The 16,860-nt window shown below is 42.9% G+C and overlaps 1 protein-coding gene across 1 annotated transcript in view; it reads right to left on the reverse strand.

Moving 5' to 3' along the window:
- Positions 1-16,860, reverse strand: part of SEMA3A (semaphorin 3A) — a 193,278-nt gene that overhangs the window by 58,268 nt on the left and 118,150 nt on the right. Inside the window, exons 5-6 of the mRNA XM_083738745.1 lie at positions 10,299-10,392; positions 2,783-2,902 (exon numbers count right to left, since the gene is read on the reverse strand). Of these exons, the coding sequence (XP_083594871.1) occupies positions 2,783-2,902; positions 10,299-10,392 (214 nt within the window). The remainder of the gene's footprint in view (positions 1-2,782; positions 2,903-10,298; positions 10,393-16,860) is intronic.

Raw genomic sequence — 16,860 nt, forward strand, 5'->3', positions numbered from 1 at the left:
AGCACTCCTGACATATGGTTGTCAAGCCTCTGCTTAAAGACCTCCAAAGAAGGAGACTCCACCACACTCCTTGGCAGCAAATTCCACTGTCAAACAGCTCTTACTGTCAGGAAGTTCTTCCTAATGTTTAGGTGGAATCTTCTTTCTTGTAGTTTGGAACCATTGCTCTGTGTCCGCTTCTCTGGAGCAGCAGAAAGCAACCTTTCTCCCTCCTCTATGTGACATCCTTTTATATATTTGAATGTGGCTATCATATCGCCCCTTAACCTCCTCTTCTCCAGGCTAAACATGCCCAGCTCCCTTAGCCGTTCCTCGTAAGGCATCGTTTCCAGGCCTTTGACCATTTTGGTTTCCCTCCTCTGGACACCTTCCAGTTTGTCAATGTCCTTCTTGAACTGTGGTGCCCAGAATTGGACACAGTACTCCAGGTGAGGTCTGACCAGAGCAGAATACAGTGGCACTATTACTTCCCTTGATCTAGATCCCCCTCCCAATAGTGATGCCTCTGCAAAGAGGCTCTTATGGCAGCTCTGCCCCAAGAGGTGAGCCACAGCCACAGAAGAGGCTCTCAAAGGCCAGGCATTCAAGGCCACACTAGGGTCACCAGGATACTGTAAGGCCACTGGAACATAGTGGTGGTGGGGAACAGCAGGCTGGCCCCCCCTCCCCCCCAAAAATGCTGCCCTCCAGTCTCTATCTGGGACTTACCTCATATCACAGCCCTCTCTGGCTAGCTCTATGCCCCCTCCCCAATTTATTCCACTCATTGTCTGCTGCATTTGGCCCACCAGAGGAGGCTGCATTAGGCAGATCACATAACATATTTTTCCATCTATAAGATGCCCCCATGTATAAATTTGGGGGGCTCAAATTTAAGAAAATGGGGGGAGATGGCACAGAGTTGTTGAGCTTTTTTGGGGGAGAATTAACAAGAGTTGTTGAGCGATTTTTTTGTGGGGGGATGCTGAACCGAATATCACTCACCCAACTGGCCAATGCTAACAATCGCAAGCGACGCAAGCCAAATTGCCAGAACAGCAGCCAATCCAAAGCAGCCATTTACGCATCCACAAATAGCCCACCTGATTGACAAAGCAGCAGCCAATCCAAAGCAGCAATGGCGTAGCGTGGGGGGTGCAGGGGGGGGGGCCAGCCGCACCGGGCGCAACATTTGGGGGGGCGCACTCGCAGCTCTCTGCCCCTACCTGGCTCACTCACTCTCTCTCACTGCAGTGCTGGCTGTGCGAATCCGATCCGAGCTGCTGGGTCGCCGCCCACTGTGGAGGGGGAGGGTGCCAGGCGTGCGTTGCGGTGCAGAGCGGAGAGAGAGGGAGGGAGGGACTATCTGGGGGAGGGACAGTGCAGCGGCCGCCCAGCGCAGCACTGAGCACGGGAGAGAGCCACACCCGACCAGCCCAGGCAGAAGCAAGAAGAAGCTGGCAGCGGCGGCAGGTTAGGGGGTAGGGGCGCAAATTACTTGCCTTGCCCTGGGTTAGGGGGCGCAAATTACTTGCCTTGCCCCGGGTGCTGACAACCCACGCTACGCCGCTGCAAAGCAGCCCTTGCGGAAGACACCATTCACCCACCCAATCGCTAGATCATGCTCACAGATGCAACCAATTGTCAGTCCACACACCCCCCCCCCCCCGTATAAGACTGCCCTCCCATTTTTTACTTTGTTTTGGAGTACAAAACCCTTGTCTAATACACAGAAAAGTACGGTAAGTTTCAACTATCATCTCAGCCGACGCTCAACCTCAATCCACAGGTAACTGCACTGCACTCAGCTAATCCTGCTAAACGAGCTATTCTAAGGCTGGAAACGGATGCATCCTTGAATGTTAGCAGATCCCATTGGACTGGCTCAGGAAAAAAAATGATCTACTTTTTTCTGTTTGGTGTGTCTATGTAAACAATCAACATAATTTCTGAGATCATCCAAGGAGAGCTTTAGAGTTGAAACAGATTATACTGAAACAGGAAAGGTCTTTTCAAAATCAGAGAGTGGGGACTTGATACCAACTGCTTGCTCAATAATGCAATTCTCACTGACAGTCCTTTTCTGTGGTTGTGGTGAAACTTCCCCCGGGGAAATTTGCTTGTCTTGCAGAAGCAGAGCTACCTTAGGCCTTCCATCATGGTTTAAAGGCAGGATAGTTAACTGGTGGCCTATGAACCAGAACTAACCCTTAAATAGATTCTTATTTGATTCCTGGAGACTCACAAATTTTAATCAAGATATGGGAAAAGAAGTTACCCATGGCTTTGTTGATGAAGAACAGAAAAAAATGTCTCCTAGTTTTAAGCAGCAGAGACATTTTACAATTGAATGTTTTATCTCTCGTTTTGATATCTGTATGAAACATGTACATCTAAATATTGGCATGTGATCATATGCCTGAGCCCATGTGCTTCACAGCTGGGAAGACCTTAGTGCTAAATGTGCCAATTTTATTATGCAGTCTGACTCCACAGTGCATGGGGATGTCGGGGCAGGGAATTGGTTTGCAGAAGAAAACATACTTTTGGCTCTCAGTTCACAGAATATAGCAGCTCTCAACAATACAGAAGCTGCCCATCTCCATATTAAGGCAAAATCCACACTCTAAAAATAACAATGGAATTAAAATCAAAGCACACATAAAATCAAGCCCAATTAGTTTCATTCATTTGTGGCAATACCAATGTGGTGCTGAGTGACTGTGAATGAGTGTTGCACATTAAAGTTAATTAGCCATCGTTTAAAACTATGGAAAGTGGATAAACGATATTCCTGACTTACCATTAAGCCACCGGGAGTCGTGCTGCTCTGTCCTGATTGGGTGATGGTGCCCCAGCGTACGGAAAATGGCAAAATCTCTGCCCATGAAATCTGCCGCCGTTCCAGAATAAAGCTCACCATCTGTAACATTGCATGAAATTGCACGGAATATCAGCCACTCAGTGAACCTTTCGGAATTTATTACAAAGAAGCAAACAGAATGCCAATGCACGACTTGCATGACGGTTGAAAGCTATTTGCATGGGCATTTCAGGACCTTCCATGTTTACCTCTTTCATTCCAGCTTTTTGCAGAGAAGCTTGAGGAGGGAGTGTTGCCAATATTTGCCTTGCTTATGATGCCTGGTTATTTAGAGGAGGAGACAAGCATCTAGGTGGGCAACATTATTTTCTGGTGAATCTCAGAGGTGTCCAAGTGATAAGTACTGCCTGCCTTGCAGCCCAGAGACAGGGAATGTGTCAACAGAAGACTTAGCTCCTCACTTCCTGTTGAACCTCAATCCATCTCCCATCTCAAATCAGAGCACATGCTCCTTTGGACTTTCCTCTCCTCACTGAGAGTTTCTTTTGACATCGTACTTTTCTCTTCTTTGTCCCCCTCCTAAGCTGTGATTCCTGCATTGAGGGGTTGGATTAGATGACACTTTGGCTCCCCCCCCCCCCAACTCTACAGTTCTATGATTCTAGTTTCTTTCATTTCTTTTACAATAAAAAAGCCCCTCCTTTTTACCACAGTTCCTTCCTTCCTTTATCCATCTTTTAGAACATGCCACACTTTACAATTTGGAAACATTTATCCATGTCGCAAAAAAGACAAGCCGAGGACAGATGCTACTAAACATCAACCACTTTAGGATGTGTGGTTCAGAGCTCCCAAGCGCACAATTTATGCTCCACTCACTGAAATGTCATGGGCAACTCTGTGCACAGACGGCATTGGCTTTGCGCCTGTGCCATCGCAGGATTAGGCTACAGTGATGACGGAAAATGTCTATGGACTGTGACAGAAGCAGCTAGCTGTTGCAAATTCTGTTGAATAGGCCAAGGGGTGGTCTACAAGAGAGGGAGTGGAAAGAAAGTCAACAAGGCAGGAGCCAAAGCAAGGCACCACATTGCTCTAGCAAAACACAGAAGATCAGCCTGGTACCCAGAACCAATATTGAGGAACTGAAGCAGATTGTTGGAATGTAGTTGCATACCTAGGCTCCCTTGCGCAAGGAGCTGTATTGGTGCCACACACACACCCTGGCAAGGAGATGTCTCCAAAGCCAGAAGAGACCATGAGCCAGGAACTCAAAAAGTTGGCTTTTTATCACCTCTCCCACATGGCCAATGACTTCTGTGGCCAACGGCGTTGGGTCTGTTCTACTCTTCCTTTGTCAGTCTGCCTGCCCATCTGCCTGCCTTCCTGCCTCCTTCAATCCCTCCACTCGTTGCGTTTACTCCTAGCCACTCTGAGCCAGAGTGGAGATTTGGGGGGCCCCTGAGCCTGCTCCTTTGGTGGGGCCATTCTGGCCAACCCCTAGGTATGCCTTTGGCTGCCAGCAGTCACTTGGCTTGGGGGATAAAGGGTTCTGGCTACAGATTTCTGCCCAGATGCTTCTGGGTGCCTGATGACCCCTTCAGCTCCCCTGGAAGCACAGCAAATGGGCCTTGGCAACTGGTCTGCCAGAGATTCAGGCCAACCCTGTTGGCCCACAGCTGAACCTGTTTCTTTAGTCTACAGGGAACTGCAGTTGACACTGGGATGACCGTGCTTGCTTTGATTCTGCTTTAGGAAGGCTCACGGAGCTCTGAATAAGGATCTTTGCCTTTCAAAGCAAAAATCATGGAATGAATTGACTGATTATTAAAGTTCAGGTATTCCATTTGTCACGGCCCCAGCAAATGCCCTCGACAGAATTTAATATGACTTTGTTGGAAACAAGCTTATTAGTTCCAAGGCATGCTCGTATTTTCCATGCCAATTTTAGAATACGTTTCCATGGCGGGGCAGCCATGTCTGATCATGCCTGCTGGGAAAGTTGAGCTGCCTTCCCTTGAAAGGCTGGAAGCAGCGCTGCGCGTCAGAAGAGTCGGAATGGGAGAAAACATGATAGTGGAAATAGGTGGAATGAGAAGAAGATTAAAAGCAACAAGGCTTCTTCTCCCCCAGCAGGAGGTATAATCAAAATCGAGTGAAAGAGAACAGCACATTAATTACCTATTTATCATCTTTCTGTCTCATCTGCCACTTGCTATTTTTAAAAGGAGAGACAATCACTTAATTATAGCTCTTATTATGTACTGTGCTTGAGAAAATGCCTTTGATGCCTCTGTTAGCCTTTACTTAACATTACCCCCATTTGCTTGTCAGCTCTCTCCAGAGACTTGGGAGGAATCAATATAAATCAAGGGAAAGACAAGAAGGCTGCTTTCATTTCATCGTTGTCAAAGAGGGGAAGAGGTCACCCAGAGCAAGAGATTTCAGAAGCCAAAGTATGTGTGTGTATATATATTCATTCATGTGCATTTGTATATGCATGTAGTACTTGTGTGTGTGTTTAAAACCAGACGTTTGCAGTATTTTTTATACGTTATGGGGCTTGTGTGTGAAACATTTGTGCTCTGTGCACAGATAGACACTGAGGTCCCCATCCTTCCCACAGGATTTAGTGGAGGGGGCACACTACAGCCCCCTCCACAAAATCCCAATGCTTCATTTCCCCCATAGCAACAATTCATTTCTATGGGAGATAACCCAATGGTGCACTCTGGGATACTGGTCCAATTTTCATGGATCTTGGATTTTGTTTCTTGGCCATTTTGGGAGCGACAGAAAGCTGGAGGATGCACAATATGAGTGGTAAGGAAGAGAGAGAGATAGTTCCTTCAGGCACCTTTCCTGAACACCTGCTGGGATTCAGGTCTCTCCTGGCTGAAAGGTCATGTAATGTTCTTCTTGTCTCACTCTGCATATATCTTGGGTATTGATTAAGAGCCAAAAAATTTTTTTTATTTACTTGCCCTAATAATTTGCATGGATATGTATGGTCCTTGTCAGAAAAGAACTTAATCCTTTCAAAAAAGCTTAATCCTTTCAAGGTGCCCACTGAAAAACATTGAACTTAATGCAATAGAGGGCTTGCATGGGAATATCCCAAGCTTGGTTGCTCTGTGTATGGTGGCTACTGCTGGTTGAAACTCTCCTCAGCTTGATTAAAAAATTGAATTGACCATTGTGAGCAATATTAGAGAATATTAGAAGCAAAGACTGGGTTTTCCCTAGAGTTTGGGACTAACACGTAATGTTGGCTGCCCTTATGCTGGTTTATAAACTTACTATTGTTTGACAGTCCCTTCCATTTTGTTTGAGTTATGGACACCATCACGGCTCAGAGGGAGCTAAGCAAAACACCCCCAAGTGGTAACTGAAGGGAACAGAAGGAACTGGAACCTCAGCAGAAAGGGAGTCACACAGTCTCTGTGTCTCATTAACCAAGCACAGAGAGCTTTCTCCATATCAAAGTAACTACAGCTAATGCAAGCTCTCTTATGTGTTCTGTTTTTTCAAGGCTGTTTTCTTTGTTCTCACTAACTTATGGTGTGACCAAAGGCGTCAAGGGTTTTTATATTCTGGTTGATGCTACTCTTACTCACTGAAGTTAATAGTCATAACTAGCTTAGGTTCATTAATTTAAAGGAGTCTAATCTGAGTAGGACTTAGTGGAATACAGCTCAAGACATCGAATCCATAAAACATATTTTGTTGCACTGTGCAAAATATGAGCAAGCCAGGGCTGAACTGATACTACCCTTGCTGGTACCTTCCCCAGGAAAATCAGAGGCTCACTATGTCAAGTTCCTATTGGAAGACCAGACAAATGCTAGAACATTAGCAGTGGCAAAGTTTTTATCAGTGGTTGCAAGAATCAATGATCCCTATATTCTGAACAAAATGCGTGTTTAACCTGGAGGTAGGCTGTATGAATTGTGTATTGCTTTGTAACAATTTGTTGGGTTTCTGGACCGTAATAAAGATTGTTGTTGTTGTTAAAGGAGTCTAATCTGAGTAGGACTTAGTTGAATACAGCCCAAACATTTCTATATACATCTAATGGTAGGAGATTCAAATCTGAATGGGGATAGTCCACAGGAAAGTTATTCTGCGCATCCATCATTGGGATGAATGGGCAATGAACAAGAGATTCAGAGCTCCTGCTCCACAATTCAGTGGAGCTTGCTAAAGTGAAGCCCAGGTTGTGTCCTTAAAGAAGAACAGATTGTGTAACCTTAGCTTTGTTCATTAATAAATAATCTCCATTACAAAAGTACCATAGAAAAATATGCAATTCCCTCCTCCCTTACTCGTGTTTGGTCTTTAAAATGTTCTCGTATTCTTCCTGGACCAGGTAAATTTGATGTGGAGACCTCCTCATGGACACACACAGGGAAGATGCGCTTGGAGCAGCTTATTAATAATGAATTGCAGCTAAATGATGCCTGAGAGCTGCGCACATCTCTGCCACAGCTGGCATTTTGCTCAACACACCAGAGTAACGGTTATCATAAATGAACAGCTCTTAAAAGTAATGAAAACCATTTGGAGCAAGAAACATTTAGGGCAGAGGAATTAATAGCTATGAAACATTAATTTAGGGCAGAGGAATTAATAGCTATGAAACATTTAAAAATATTATTGAATTAGGAGTGATTAAAGAAACAGCAGTGTGCCCATTTCTGTATTTCAAAAATGTTTTGAGCTTACAAAATTCAATTCCTGGCTTGACGTGGCTTGGGGGTGGGGGAAGTTCCTGTTTAGCTGAGATTCCAGTTCCCATTTTTGTACCTGGAATTGAGTATGCAGGACAGATTGGGGATTCTACTGCTCAATAGTTTTCATGCCTGAGCTGATAAGATACCACTGTTTGATGCATGTTTTTCTTAAACCAACTTCACATGGATTGAAATCTTTAAGCTGTTCTAAATTTGCAGTGGCGAATGATGGCCATTGAGACTGGTGGGGTGGGAATCAGGGAGCAAAAACAGAAGAGGGAGCCAGAATCATAACAGGTTCAGCTGAATGATTCTAGTTTTGTCCCCATCCTCCTCATTCCTGCAAGTATAAGACTGACAGTCACAGTGACCCCCTGGATAGATTTGATGTTAGAAGGTAAGCAAGTGAGGGTTGGTTGATGACAGAGAGATCTTGGTGGTGCATAAATGGACCAACCTCCACTGCTCATTCATCTCTAGCCAAAGTGCATGCTGCGCTGATGTGAATATCTATGGACGCGGGTGGCACTGTGGTCTAAACCACTGAGCCTCTTGGGCTTGCTGATTGAAAGGTTGGTAGTTTGAATCTGCGCAATGGGGTGAGCTCCCATTGCTCTTTTCTAGCTCCTGCCAACCTAGCAGTTTGAAAGCACACCAGTGCAAGTAGATAAATAGGTACCACTGTGGCAGGAAGGTAAATGGCATTTATGTCTGCTCTGGTTTACATCATGGTATTCCATTGCACCAGAAACGGTTTAGTCCTGCTGGCCACATGACCTGGAAAGCTGTCTGCGGACAAACGCCAGCTCCCTTGGCCTGAAAGTGAGATGAGCACTGCTGCACCTCATAGTTGCCTTTGACTGGACTTAACCATCCAGGGGTCCTTTATCTTTACCTTTTTCCATGGGTGAAAGAGCTGTGAAACACACTGGTGCACGGGGGGGGGGGAACTTCATTGTGCTCTAAGGCACTAATGTGGATGCCCCCTCAGGTAGAATAGACAATATGAGGCTCGATGGGTGAATAGTCTGACCTAATATACGGCAGCTTTCTGTCCTAGTGAATAACGTTAAAAGCCATCACCTCTGCTCCTCATATTGATTTCTCTCTTCCTTAACACCTTGCCTCCAATTCCATATGCCTTCCACACAAGAAGAAAGGATTTGTGAAAAAAGAAAAAAGAGATTATGAGAGGAAAACCCAAAAACCCCCAAATCATTGTATTAGTGTAAGTCCACATGAAAAAGGAATGTGAGAAGACAGCACTCCATTGACTTCATTTGGCTACATGCCATGAGGTTTGCGTAAGACGCCCTTGTCATCGTATTCTTTCTTGACTGAATATTAATGCAAATAGGGAAGTCAGCCTCTCTGGAGAAGCAGCACCACAAATTAAAGTTGCCCCAGGCACTAATTTATATACCCGTCTTTTCAGACGTACTTTCACCCTGTTTTGAGTAAATACAGGCTGCAAGTTGCAGCAAGGCAGTGACCTCAGGGGAGTAATCACCTGAACTTTCAGATGCAGGAAAAAGCATCAAGGGTTGGTTAAAAGTCAGAATTACTCTTCTTAAGTGCAGAAGAAGAGAAACTCATATTGAAATGCTTTCCGTCCCCTGAAGAACATCTAGAAAATAGGGGGCAATGTTCTTTCTTTAAAATCTTTGTTGCTCAAGTAACATCAAGCCACTAATCACTTTTTGAATTTCCTGTGCCTTCATGATAATGAAATACCAACTGCCTCCACACATGTTCAAATTCTAATTTTGTTGCATGTCCACAATTTTCTAGCAAGGGCAGGACCCTATGAGGTTTTTGATCAGGAACCTTCTACAGCCTATTCAGGCACCATGGCTCCCAGAATTATTCTTGGGTAAGGGGGTAGAGTGGGATGCGGGTGGCGCTGTGGTCTAAACCACTGAGCCTAGGGCTTGCTGCTCAGAAAGTTGGCGGTTCGAATCCCCGCGATGGGGTGAGCTCCCGTTGCTCGATTCCTGCTCCTGCCAACCTAGCAGTTCGAAAGCACATCAAAGTGCAAGTAGATAAATAGGTACTGCTCTGGCGGGAAGGTAAACGGCGTTTCCGTGTGCTGCTCTGGTTTGCCAGAAGCGGCTTAGTCATGCTGGCCACATGACCCAGAAAAACTGTCTGTGGACAAACACTGACTCCCTCAGCCAGTAAAGTGAGATGAGCGCCGCAACCCCAGAGTCGTTCACAACTGGTCTTAACTGTCAGGGGTCCTCTACCTTTAACTTTAAGGGGGTAGAGAATGGCACAACCACTTTGCTCCCCCTCTCATGTTCCTTCCTGCAGCTGCTTATGCATGGGGAGAAGCACACAGTGAAGAAAATCTGAAGGGGAGAGTCTGCCCTAAACACAAAGACCATGTGCATGATTTAAGAACCAGAATTTTGTTTTGGTTTTTTTATATGATATTTTATTAAGTTTTTAACAAGAAGAATTTTGCACCGTTGCCATTGTCCATAAGTTCACATTCATAGTGTAATGATTGCACTATTGTAAAGATTGGAATTTCCCAAGTGGCATGTCTATCATCAGAAATTATGGGTTGCTATTGTTGTGTAGGATTAAGCGTGTCTTCACTTGTGGTGCAGCCAAACAAAACCACATTCCATTTCTCCCTGGGAAGATGTTGAAATAAGGAAGCAAAGCCTCTGATAACCATCAGGAACAGGAAGAAGCAGGTACCTATAGATAAAGCCTATTTTATGAAAATAAACAAACAAATAAATAAATCCTACCTATTAAAAGAGAAGCTGTCAGCAGTTTGGGGTCATAGGGGCTTTTTCCTCTGCCGTTTTCAAAATGTGAATCTTCCAGCTTAAAAATATTGTCCTGCAGAGGAAGGAGGAAGAAACAATTAATCTAACCAAGCATGGAGACGACTGGGTATGAATTATTAGTACATCAGTTCAGCACACAAACTAAATTTTGTTTATAACCATGGTATGCATTTTTGTGTTTTTGTATTGTATTATATTGCCCTGTGATTCCCGTATGAAATGTGGCTCAGAAATTTAATCAATAATAATAAAAGAATAAATCCCAAGTTTTATGTTACTTCATCTACACTTCATTTGAGTTGGCTTGTTTTTCTACTTCTGCATGCAGAACTTTTGAGAACTAGACTGGAAAGCCAGAGAATGTTATTTACCTCCCAGTACCCTTAGCAGAAGTTGGCCCCTTACTTGTTAGTACAGAATTACCCTTTTCTACAGAGGTTATCCCACATTCACGACCTCATATGCATAGCTGCACTAATCCATCCCCATGAATTATGGGATGCAAAGTGCGGAGATAACGGAAGTGAAACAGTTGAGGGAAATGTAGGGCAATTGCCACAAAAGAGCAGTTGTCTCGAGTGTGTGGCTGTGGGAAAACACACCAAAACATAAGGTTAATTTGCACATTCTGTGGGTGATTTGGGATTGTTTAGGTTGACGTTTAAATGCCAAGGATTCGTGTTTTTATTTAATTCAGTTTACCCATGTCATTAGTAGAACAGTAGGACTCACTTATTCAGACACCCCAGAAGGGCAAGCTGAGGTTTTTGTTTGGGGGGGGGGGGAGACTCATAAAAGGGAAGGGTGTCTGGATCAAAGAATGAACTCAACAATTTTTATTAATGAAAGCGCTAATGAGAAACAGCCATTAAAAGGAGGGAAATCCAGATTAAATAAATTTGGACAAGAGAAGCATTTCTGATGTTTGACTCAGTCTATTGCAATATGTTTCATTTTTGTTCTGGTAGTTAAAAAACAACAACAATATGTACTATTTTCCAAACTGGCTTAAATGGCTGAAGGCTGATTTATATATTTAGTATAATCATATGGTACAGCCTTCTGGGGCTATTATTCTCCAGACTGTAGGTAATAGATTGCACTTTTTAATACTTCTTGGCATAAAAAACAGGGAGAGGACTAAGTGAAAACCTTTTTGCTCTATGCTAGTTTCTCTCTCTCTGTGTGTGTGTATAGATAGATAGATGATAGATAGATAGATGATAGATAGATAGATAGATATAGATAGATAGATGATAGATAGATAGATAGATAGATAGATAGATAGATAGATAGATGATAGATAGATAGATAAATAGATAGATATAGATAGATAGATAGATAGATAGATAGATAGATAGATAGACAGACAGATAGATGGTCAGTGTGGTCCCTTCTCATAATCTGAAGTGGTACAGGCCTGAAAAGACTGAATGTATAGTTAGTTCTGACTTCTCAAGAAAGGTTCAGCTGAGTCTTTGGCTTCTAGGCCGTACATATCTATATGCATGGTAGTAAAACACTAAAGAGGAAGTCCTGCCTCCTCTTGGCTCTGGTTTGCAATAGCTCCACCAATGGTTAGGCAAGAATCTTTCCCATCCAGATTTCCTTTTCATAACCATGGACTGCAGTTGGGGACCTTCCACATCCAAAGCATGCGATGTCTTAACCTATGGCCCAAGAGATCTCCCTTCCGCTTTGGCAAATAAATTAATAGTTGCACCACACACAAAACACACACTCCATGTTGTAAATAAACTGCAGAATCTCACTTCCGTTTTTTCCCACACTTAGATTGATCTTACTCATTTTCAGTTGGTTTTCCCTTTATGAATCTAATCCCTACCTGTTTCCCACCCCCTGAATTTAGGAGCTGGTGGTGAGGTTGAGGAGGAGAGAACAAAGGAAGTTAAACTGCCTCCCCTCACCTGCATTTTTGGGTGGAGATGACAAAAGTTGTGGTTGGGACAGTAGTCACCAGTAGCACTCCTCCTGTCTGCATTTGGGTGTCTGCTGCCATTTTGTTTTGCCTAGAATGCCCTTATAACGGAGTTACACGACATCATTCTGGACACAACAAAATGCATTCGGGAGGATAGCTATTGACACCCTGTGCACAAAATTCACTCCATCTCCTGAAATCTCTGAATGGGTCTTTGAAATTGGGTGGGAGGAAAACATTTTCCTGCAATAGCTTTTGCTATCTTGAGATTATTATCTTTATTTTCAAACTCTAGGAAGCGACTGGGGATTTCAAGGGTATGTTTTCTAATCTCTAAGCCTTTCAAAGTAAATTAATATAACAACATTTAACGTCAATGCCTCATGACAGTAATAGAGAATGGCACAAGTCCTGCAAGCTGTTAAACTCAACACCAATATTCTTTAAGATCTTTTGTATCACCAAGGCAAGTTATTACTAGACCTGAGTTGGAATGAACTCTGAAGAACAGAGTGTTCCTAAAATAATGTAATGTATAATTAAAGTCCAATCTAAAACAACAATAACAGTGTCATACAGGAAGCTACAACAAACCACAGCCATGTGATAAAGGAACCTGGTCCTTCTTACTATGTTATGTTGGTTTGATGGGGTGGAAGAACAGCTTAGCTAAGAGCAGAATACAAGGAGAATGGGCAAAACAGTTACTTTCAGTATTTCCATGGGTTTAGGAATCCCTTATGGATGTTTTGTATGTGTGCATAATCAGTTTTGGGTGTGGCTTGCCATTTGGCATGATAGGAGAGAGAGAGCAACTTTGTAAGGTTGGTGGTTAGACACTGGTTCATTCTTTGGTGGAGGGGATTTTGCATTGGCTGTGCCTGCCCCTCATTTTTGGTTGCTGCTGCTAGGGAATTCCGTTAAAGGAATCCAGGGGCTCGATTTGCTCTGTCCAATCCCCTTTCAGGGGTTGCCAGAGTTTCTGGGAGCATCTGGGGTGAACTAAGAGGTGGAAATCTGCCTCTGTGCTCCACCAGTATGTTTTCCCTTACTGACATCTGGAAGTCCAGTTGTCACTCCTGTTCCTGCCACCGTGCAGGTTTAGGTTCAGGTAAAGGTAAAGGGGCCCATGGCCATTAGGTCCAGTCGTGGACGACTCTGGGGTTGCGGTGCTCATCTCACTTTATTGGCCAAGGGAGCCGGCGTACAGCTTCCAGGTCATGTGGCCAGCATGACTAAGCCGCTTCTGGTGAACCAGAGCAGCGCATGGAAACGCCGTTTACCTTTTCCGCCGGAGTGGTACCTATTTATCTACTTGCACATTGACGTGCTTTCGAACTGCTAGGTTGGCAGGAGGTAGTCTGAACCAATGCCTAAGCCTCAAAAGGGGTAATCAATAAAGTTGTGGCCAAATTAATGCCAAAAATTCTTAAACAAATATTCTGTGTCCTGTGCGATTTATTTTGGAGGGGGTTTGGGGGACTTCACATGCAAAACAGCAGGACAGCACCCTCATGACTCTCACTTTAAGCATTAAAGAAGCACAGACTTTTTGGTTGCAACTCAGTAGGTTTTGCAATGCTTTGCTTATTTCATACCCATGGAAGCTTTCATGAAGCTGTGGTTCCTTTTAACCGCATATATATCTTGTGTCATCATTCTGGCATGTGGGGAGAAAACACGTCCAATGTTCCCTTGAGTGCATAGATATAGCTGCACAATTCTTTGGATTTAAGAAACACACACACTCCCTTTCACTCTGTATGGAAGTTGTGGGGAGAGCAGCCCAACAAGAGAAACAGATGGATGGAGCCTCTGAGCTAGCAGGCAGGACATCTCAGCAACCCATTGAATCAAAGTATTTGATTAGTTTGATATACTGTTGGCTTCTTTTTAATGGACTTGTCAAATTTCTTAGCATGAAAAATCTAAGTTGCTGAGATCTTATGTATATGTTGCTGAGATCATTTCAGAGAAAAAGGATCCTGCAAACGCCAAAAGATCTCATGCTTCTTTCATCTGAGTGACCAACGTAATCCAGCAGAAACAGAGCAATCCCAAAACTGCATGAATGTCATGTTATCCTTGACTGATTAGTAAGGACTTAAAAAATGCCATATTCTCAGTATTCCAGACATAAGATACCATCAAGGATATTGAACAATTCTCGAAGGACATTGAGAATTGGAATCTCGTTGTGTAGCAACATTCAGGGTTGTCATGTATAATATATCACTTGTGCTGCTGTCTGGCTTACATATGGTGACCTCTGGAAAAATAAATGCTATGCTTTTGCAGCGAGTGTTCCTTCTAGGCAAATTATTAAGTGGACAGCATATGCAAGCAATAAGATCCACCATCCTAAAATCAATCCAACTGAGAGCTTTCTTTATTGGCCTTGTACCTTAACTTATTCTCTTCCCCCTCCCCAGTTTTCATGATAGATTTGGATGAGGAATTGTGGGCTGTAATTGCTTTAACAGAGAAGTTGCTACTTTGTTAAATAACTTATTGGCGTATATACAAAACTGCAATATCCAATTATTATTATTTTTTAGCTTTCAAGATCACCCCATTCCACTTTGTTTTTTGGATTTCCTGTGTACGGTGAGCCTATGGAGAGATGGAGAAAGCTCATGCATCACAGGAAATAACAGCAGAACCAGCACCAGCTTTTTCTTAATTATTGAAATCTAGTGATTCAAGGGCTGTCTTTCTACAAGACTCTGTCTTCAGCCTTGGTTTTGTCTCGTTGAAAATACATGCATTTCCCAGGATGCAATTTTATTCAAAGTTCTGATAAGGCAGAAAAGGACACTTGTCAACACACCCAAGAAGACGTGAGACAAGAAAGATGGGTAACAAGTTACAGTTATTAAAATATAGTATAACAACTATAGAATCTGCCAATCAGAATAATTCAACCAAATTCACCAAAACCAATGAGGTTCGGGTGGTGAGGTGGGTTGATGGGAGCATTTCAGCTCCCAAACACCACTGTGGCTCCAATATTAGTCGGATATTTTCCAAAATCCACTCACCCACCCAGACCAAATGACAACTAGCCAAATCCTGACCAAACACCACTCCAGTCACGCTGACAAAACCCAACAGTGTGAAGTAGGCAAAAATAATGTGACATGCACCAATTAGTGTTACCCTGTCCCCCCAAAAAATCCTACTCAGTCCCTTCAAAGTAGCAACTAGGTGGTACATCACACCGGCAAAATTAGGGAAAATGTATAAAACAGGAAATAAGGCTTGTTGGAAGTGTAAAATCAAAGAAGGCAATTTCTACCATATGTGGTGGACATGCGAAGAAATGAAGAAATATTGGGAACTTATTTATAATGAGTTAAAAAAAAATTCAAATACACCTTCCCTAAAAGTCCACAGGCCTTCCTACTAGGAATAATTGGGAATGAAATCAAAAAAGAAGATAAGACATTATTCCAGTATGCTACAGTTGCGGCTAGAATATTAATTGCTCAAAATTGGAAAAGTCCAAACACCCTAACGATTAGAAATTGGCAAATTAAATTATTTGAATTTATTGAACTAGCAAAAATGACACAAAAAATTAGAAACCAAAAAAATACAAAGTTTATTAGTGATTGGAATAAATTTATGGTATACATTGAAAGGAACTATAGAAACTTAAAAACTATACCAGGTTTGATATAGATCTCACAATGTGTAAAACATTAAAAATTATCAGCTGCAGGAAAAAGAAAGTATTCATATTAAGAAGCCCGAAATCGGGAGGGAAGGAGGTCAATAGGTGTGTGGAGGAAAGATTTAAATGTTTAAAGATATAAAGATCTAAGTGAAGACAAAGAACTGTAACAGAAACTGATGTTATATTTATGTTATGTCTGAATATTCTTTTTGAAATGGTTGATTTGTTTTCTCTTTTGGTTACTTAAGTGAAATTCAATAAAAAGAAATTAAAAAACAACAACAAAGAAGGCAACTAGCAGAGCTCACGCAGAAAAAGGGGTTGGAGGGTAGGTGTCTCAGTGAGAAGAGGAGGGAGTGTTGGGTGAAGCAGGCTTAAATAGCCTGATCACCACTTCCCCCCATTGGGCAAATTGCCCCATGTGCTTGCCCAATTACCCCTGAGGGGCTGTCCATTTCTTCTCTTCTTGCAGGGAAGGAGGGTGTGGCAAATGTGTCCCCCTCCCCAATACGGGAATTAACAGAACTCTCAAAAGGAGGGGATTCAGCAAATTTAATCCAAAGTTCAACCAAACAAAGTCACAGTTGTTAGACTCAGAATTTGCACTGTAGGAGCAAAAGACCAAAATGTCCTAAATGTGAACAAAGTACCGATGGAGGAGGAGTTCCTTGGGACTGCTTTGTGCAATTGACTGACTCCATCTGATACTCAACTTGCCTGTGGATCAGAATTCAACTACTAATTGGGTTACAAACTAATGCTATTTGGTGCAGAGATAGTGCAAATAAAAAATGCATATTTTATGTATTTTAAAAAATGATCTCTCCTTTCATAGTCACTAGACCACATTCTAATAAAGTCATGAAATCATAGTCAGTCACATGTGGACTGGTCAATTA

This window comes from Podarcis gaigeae, assembly GCF_964106915.1.
Source record: "Podarcis gaigeae genome assembly, chromosome: 5".
NCBI classification, from domain to species: Eukaryota; Metazoa; Chordata; class Lepidosauria; order Squamata; family Lacertidae; genus Podarcis; species Podarcis gaigeae.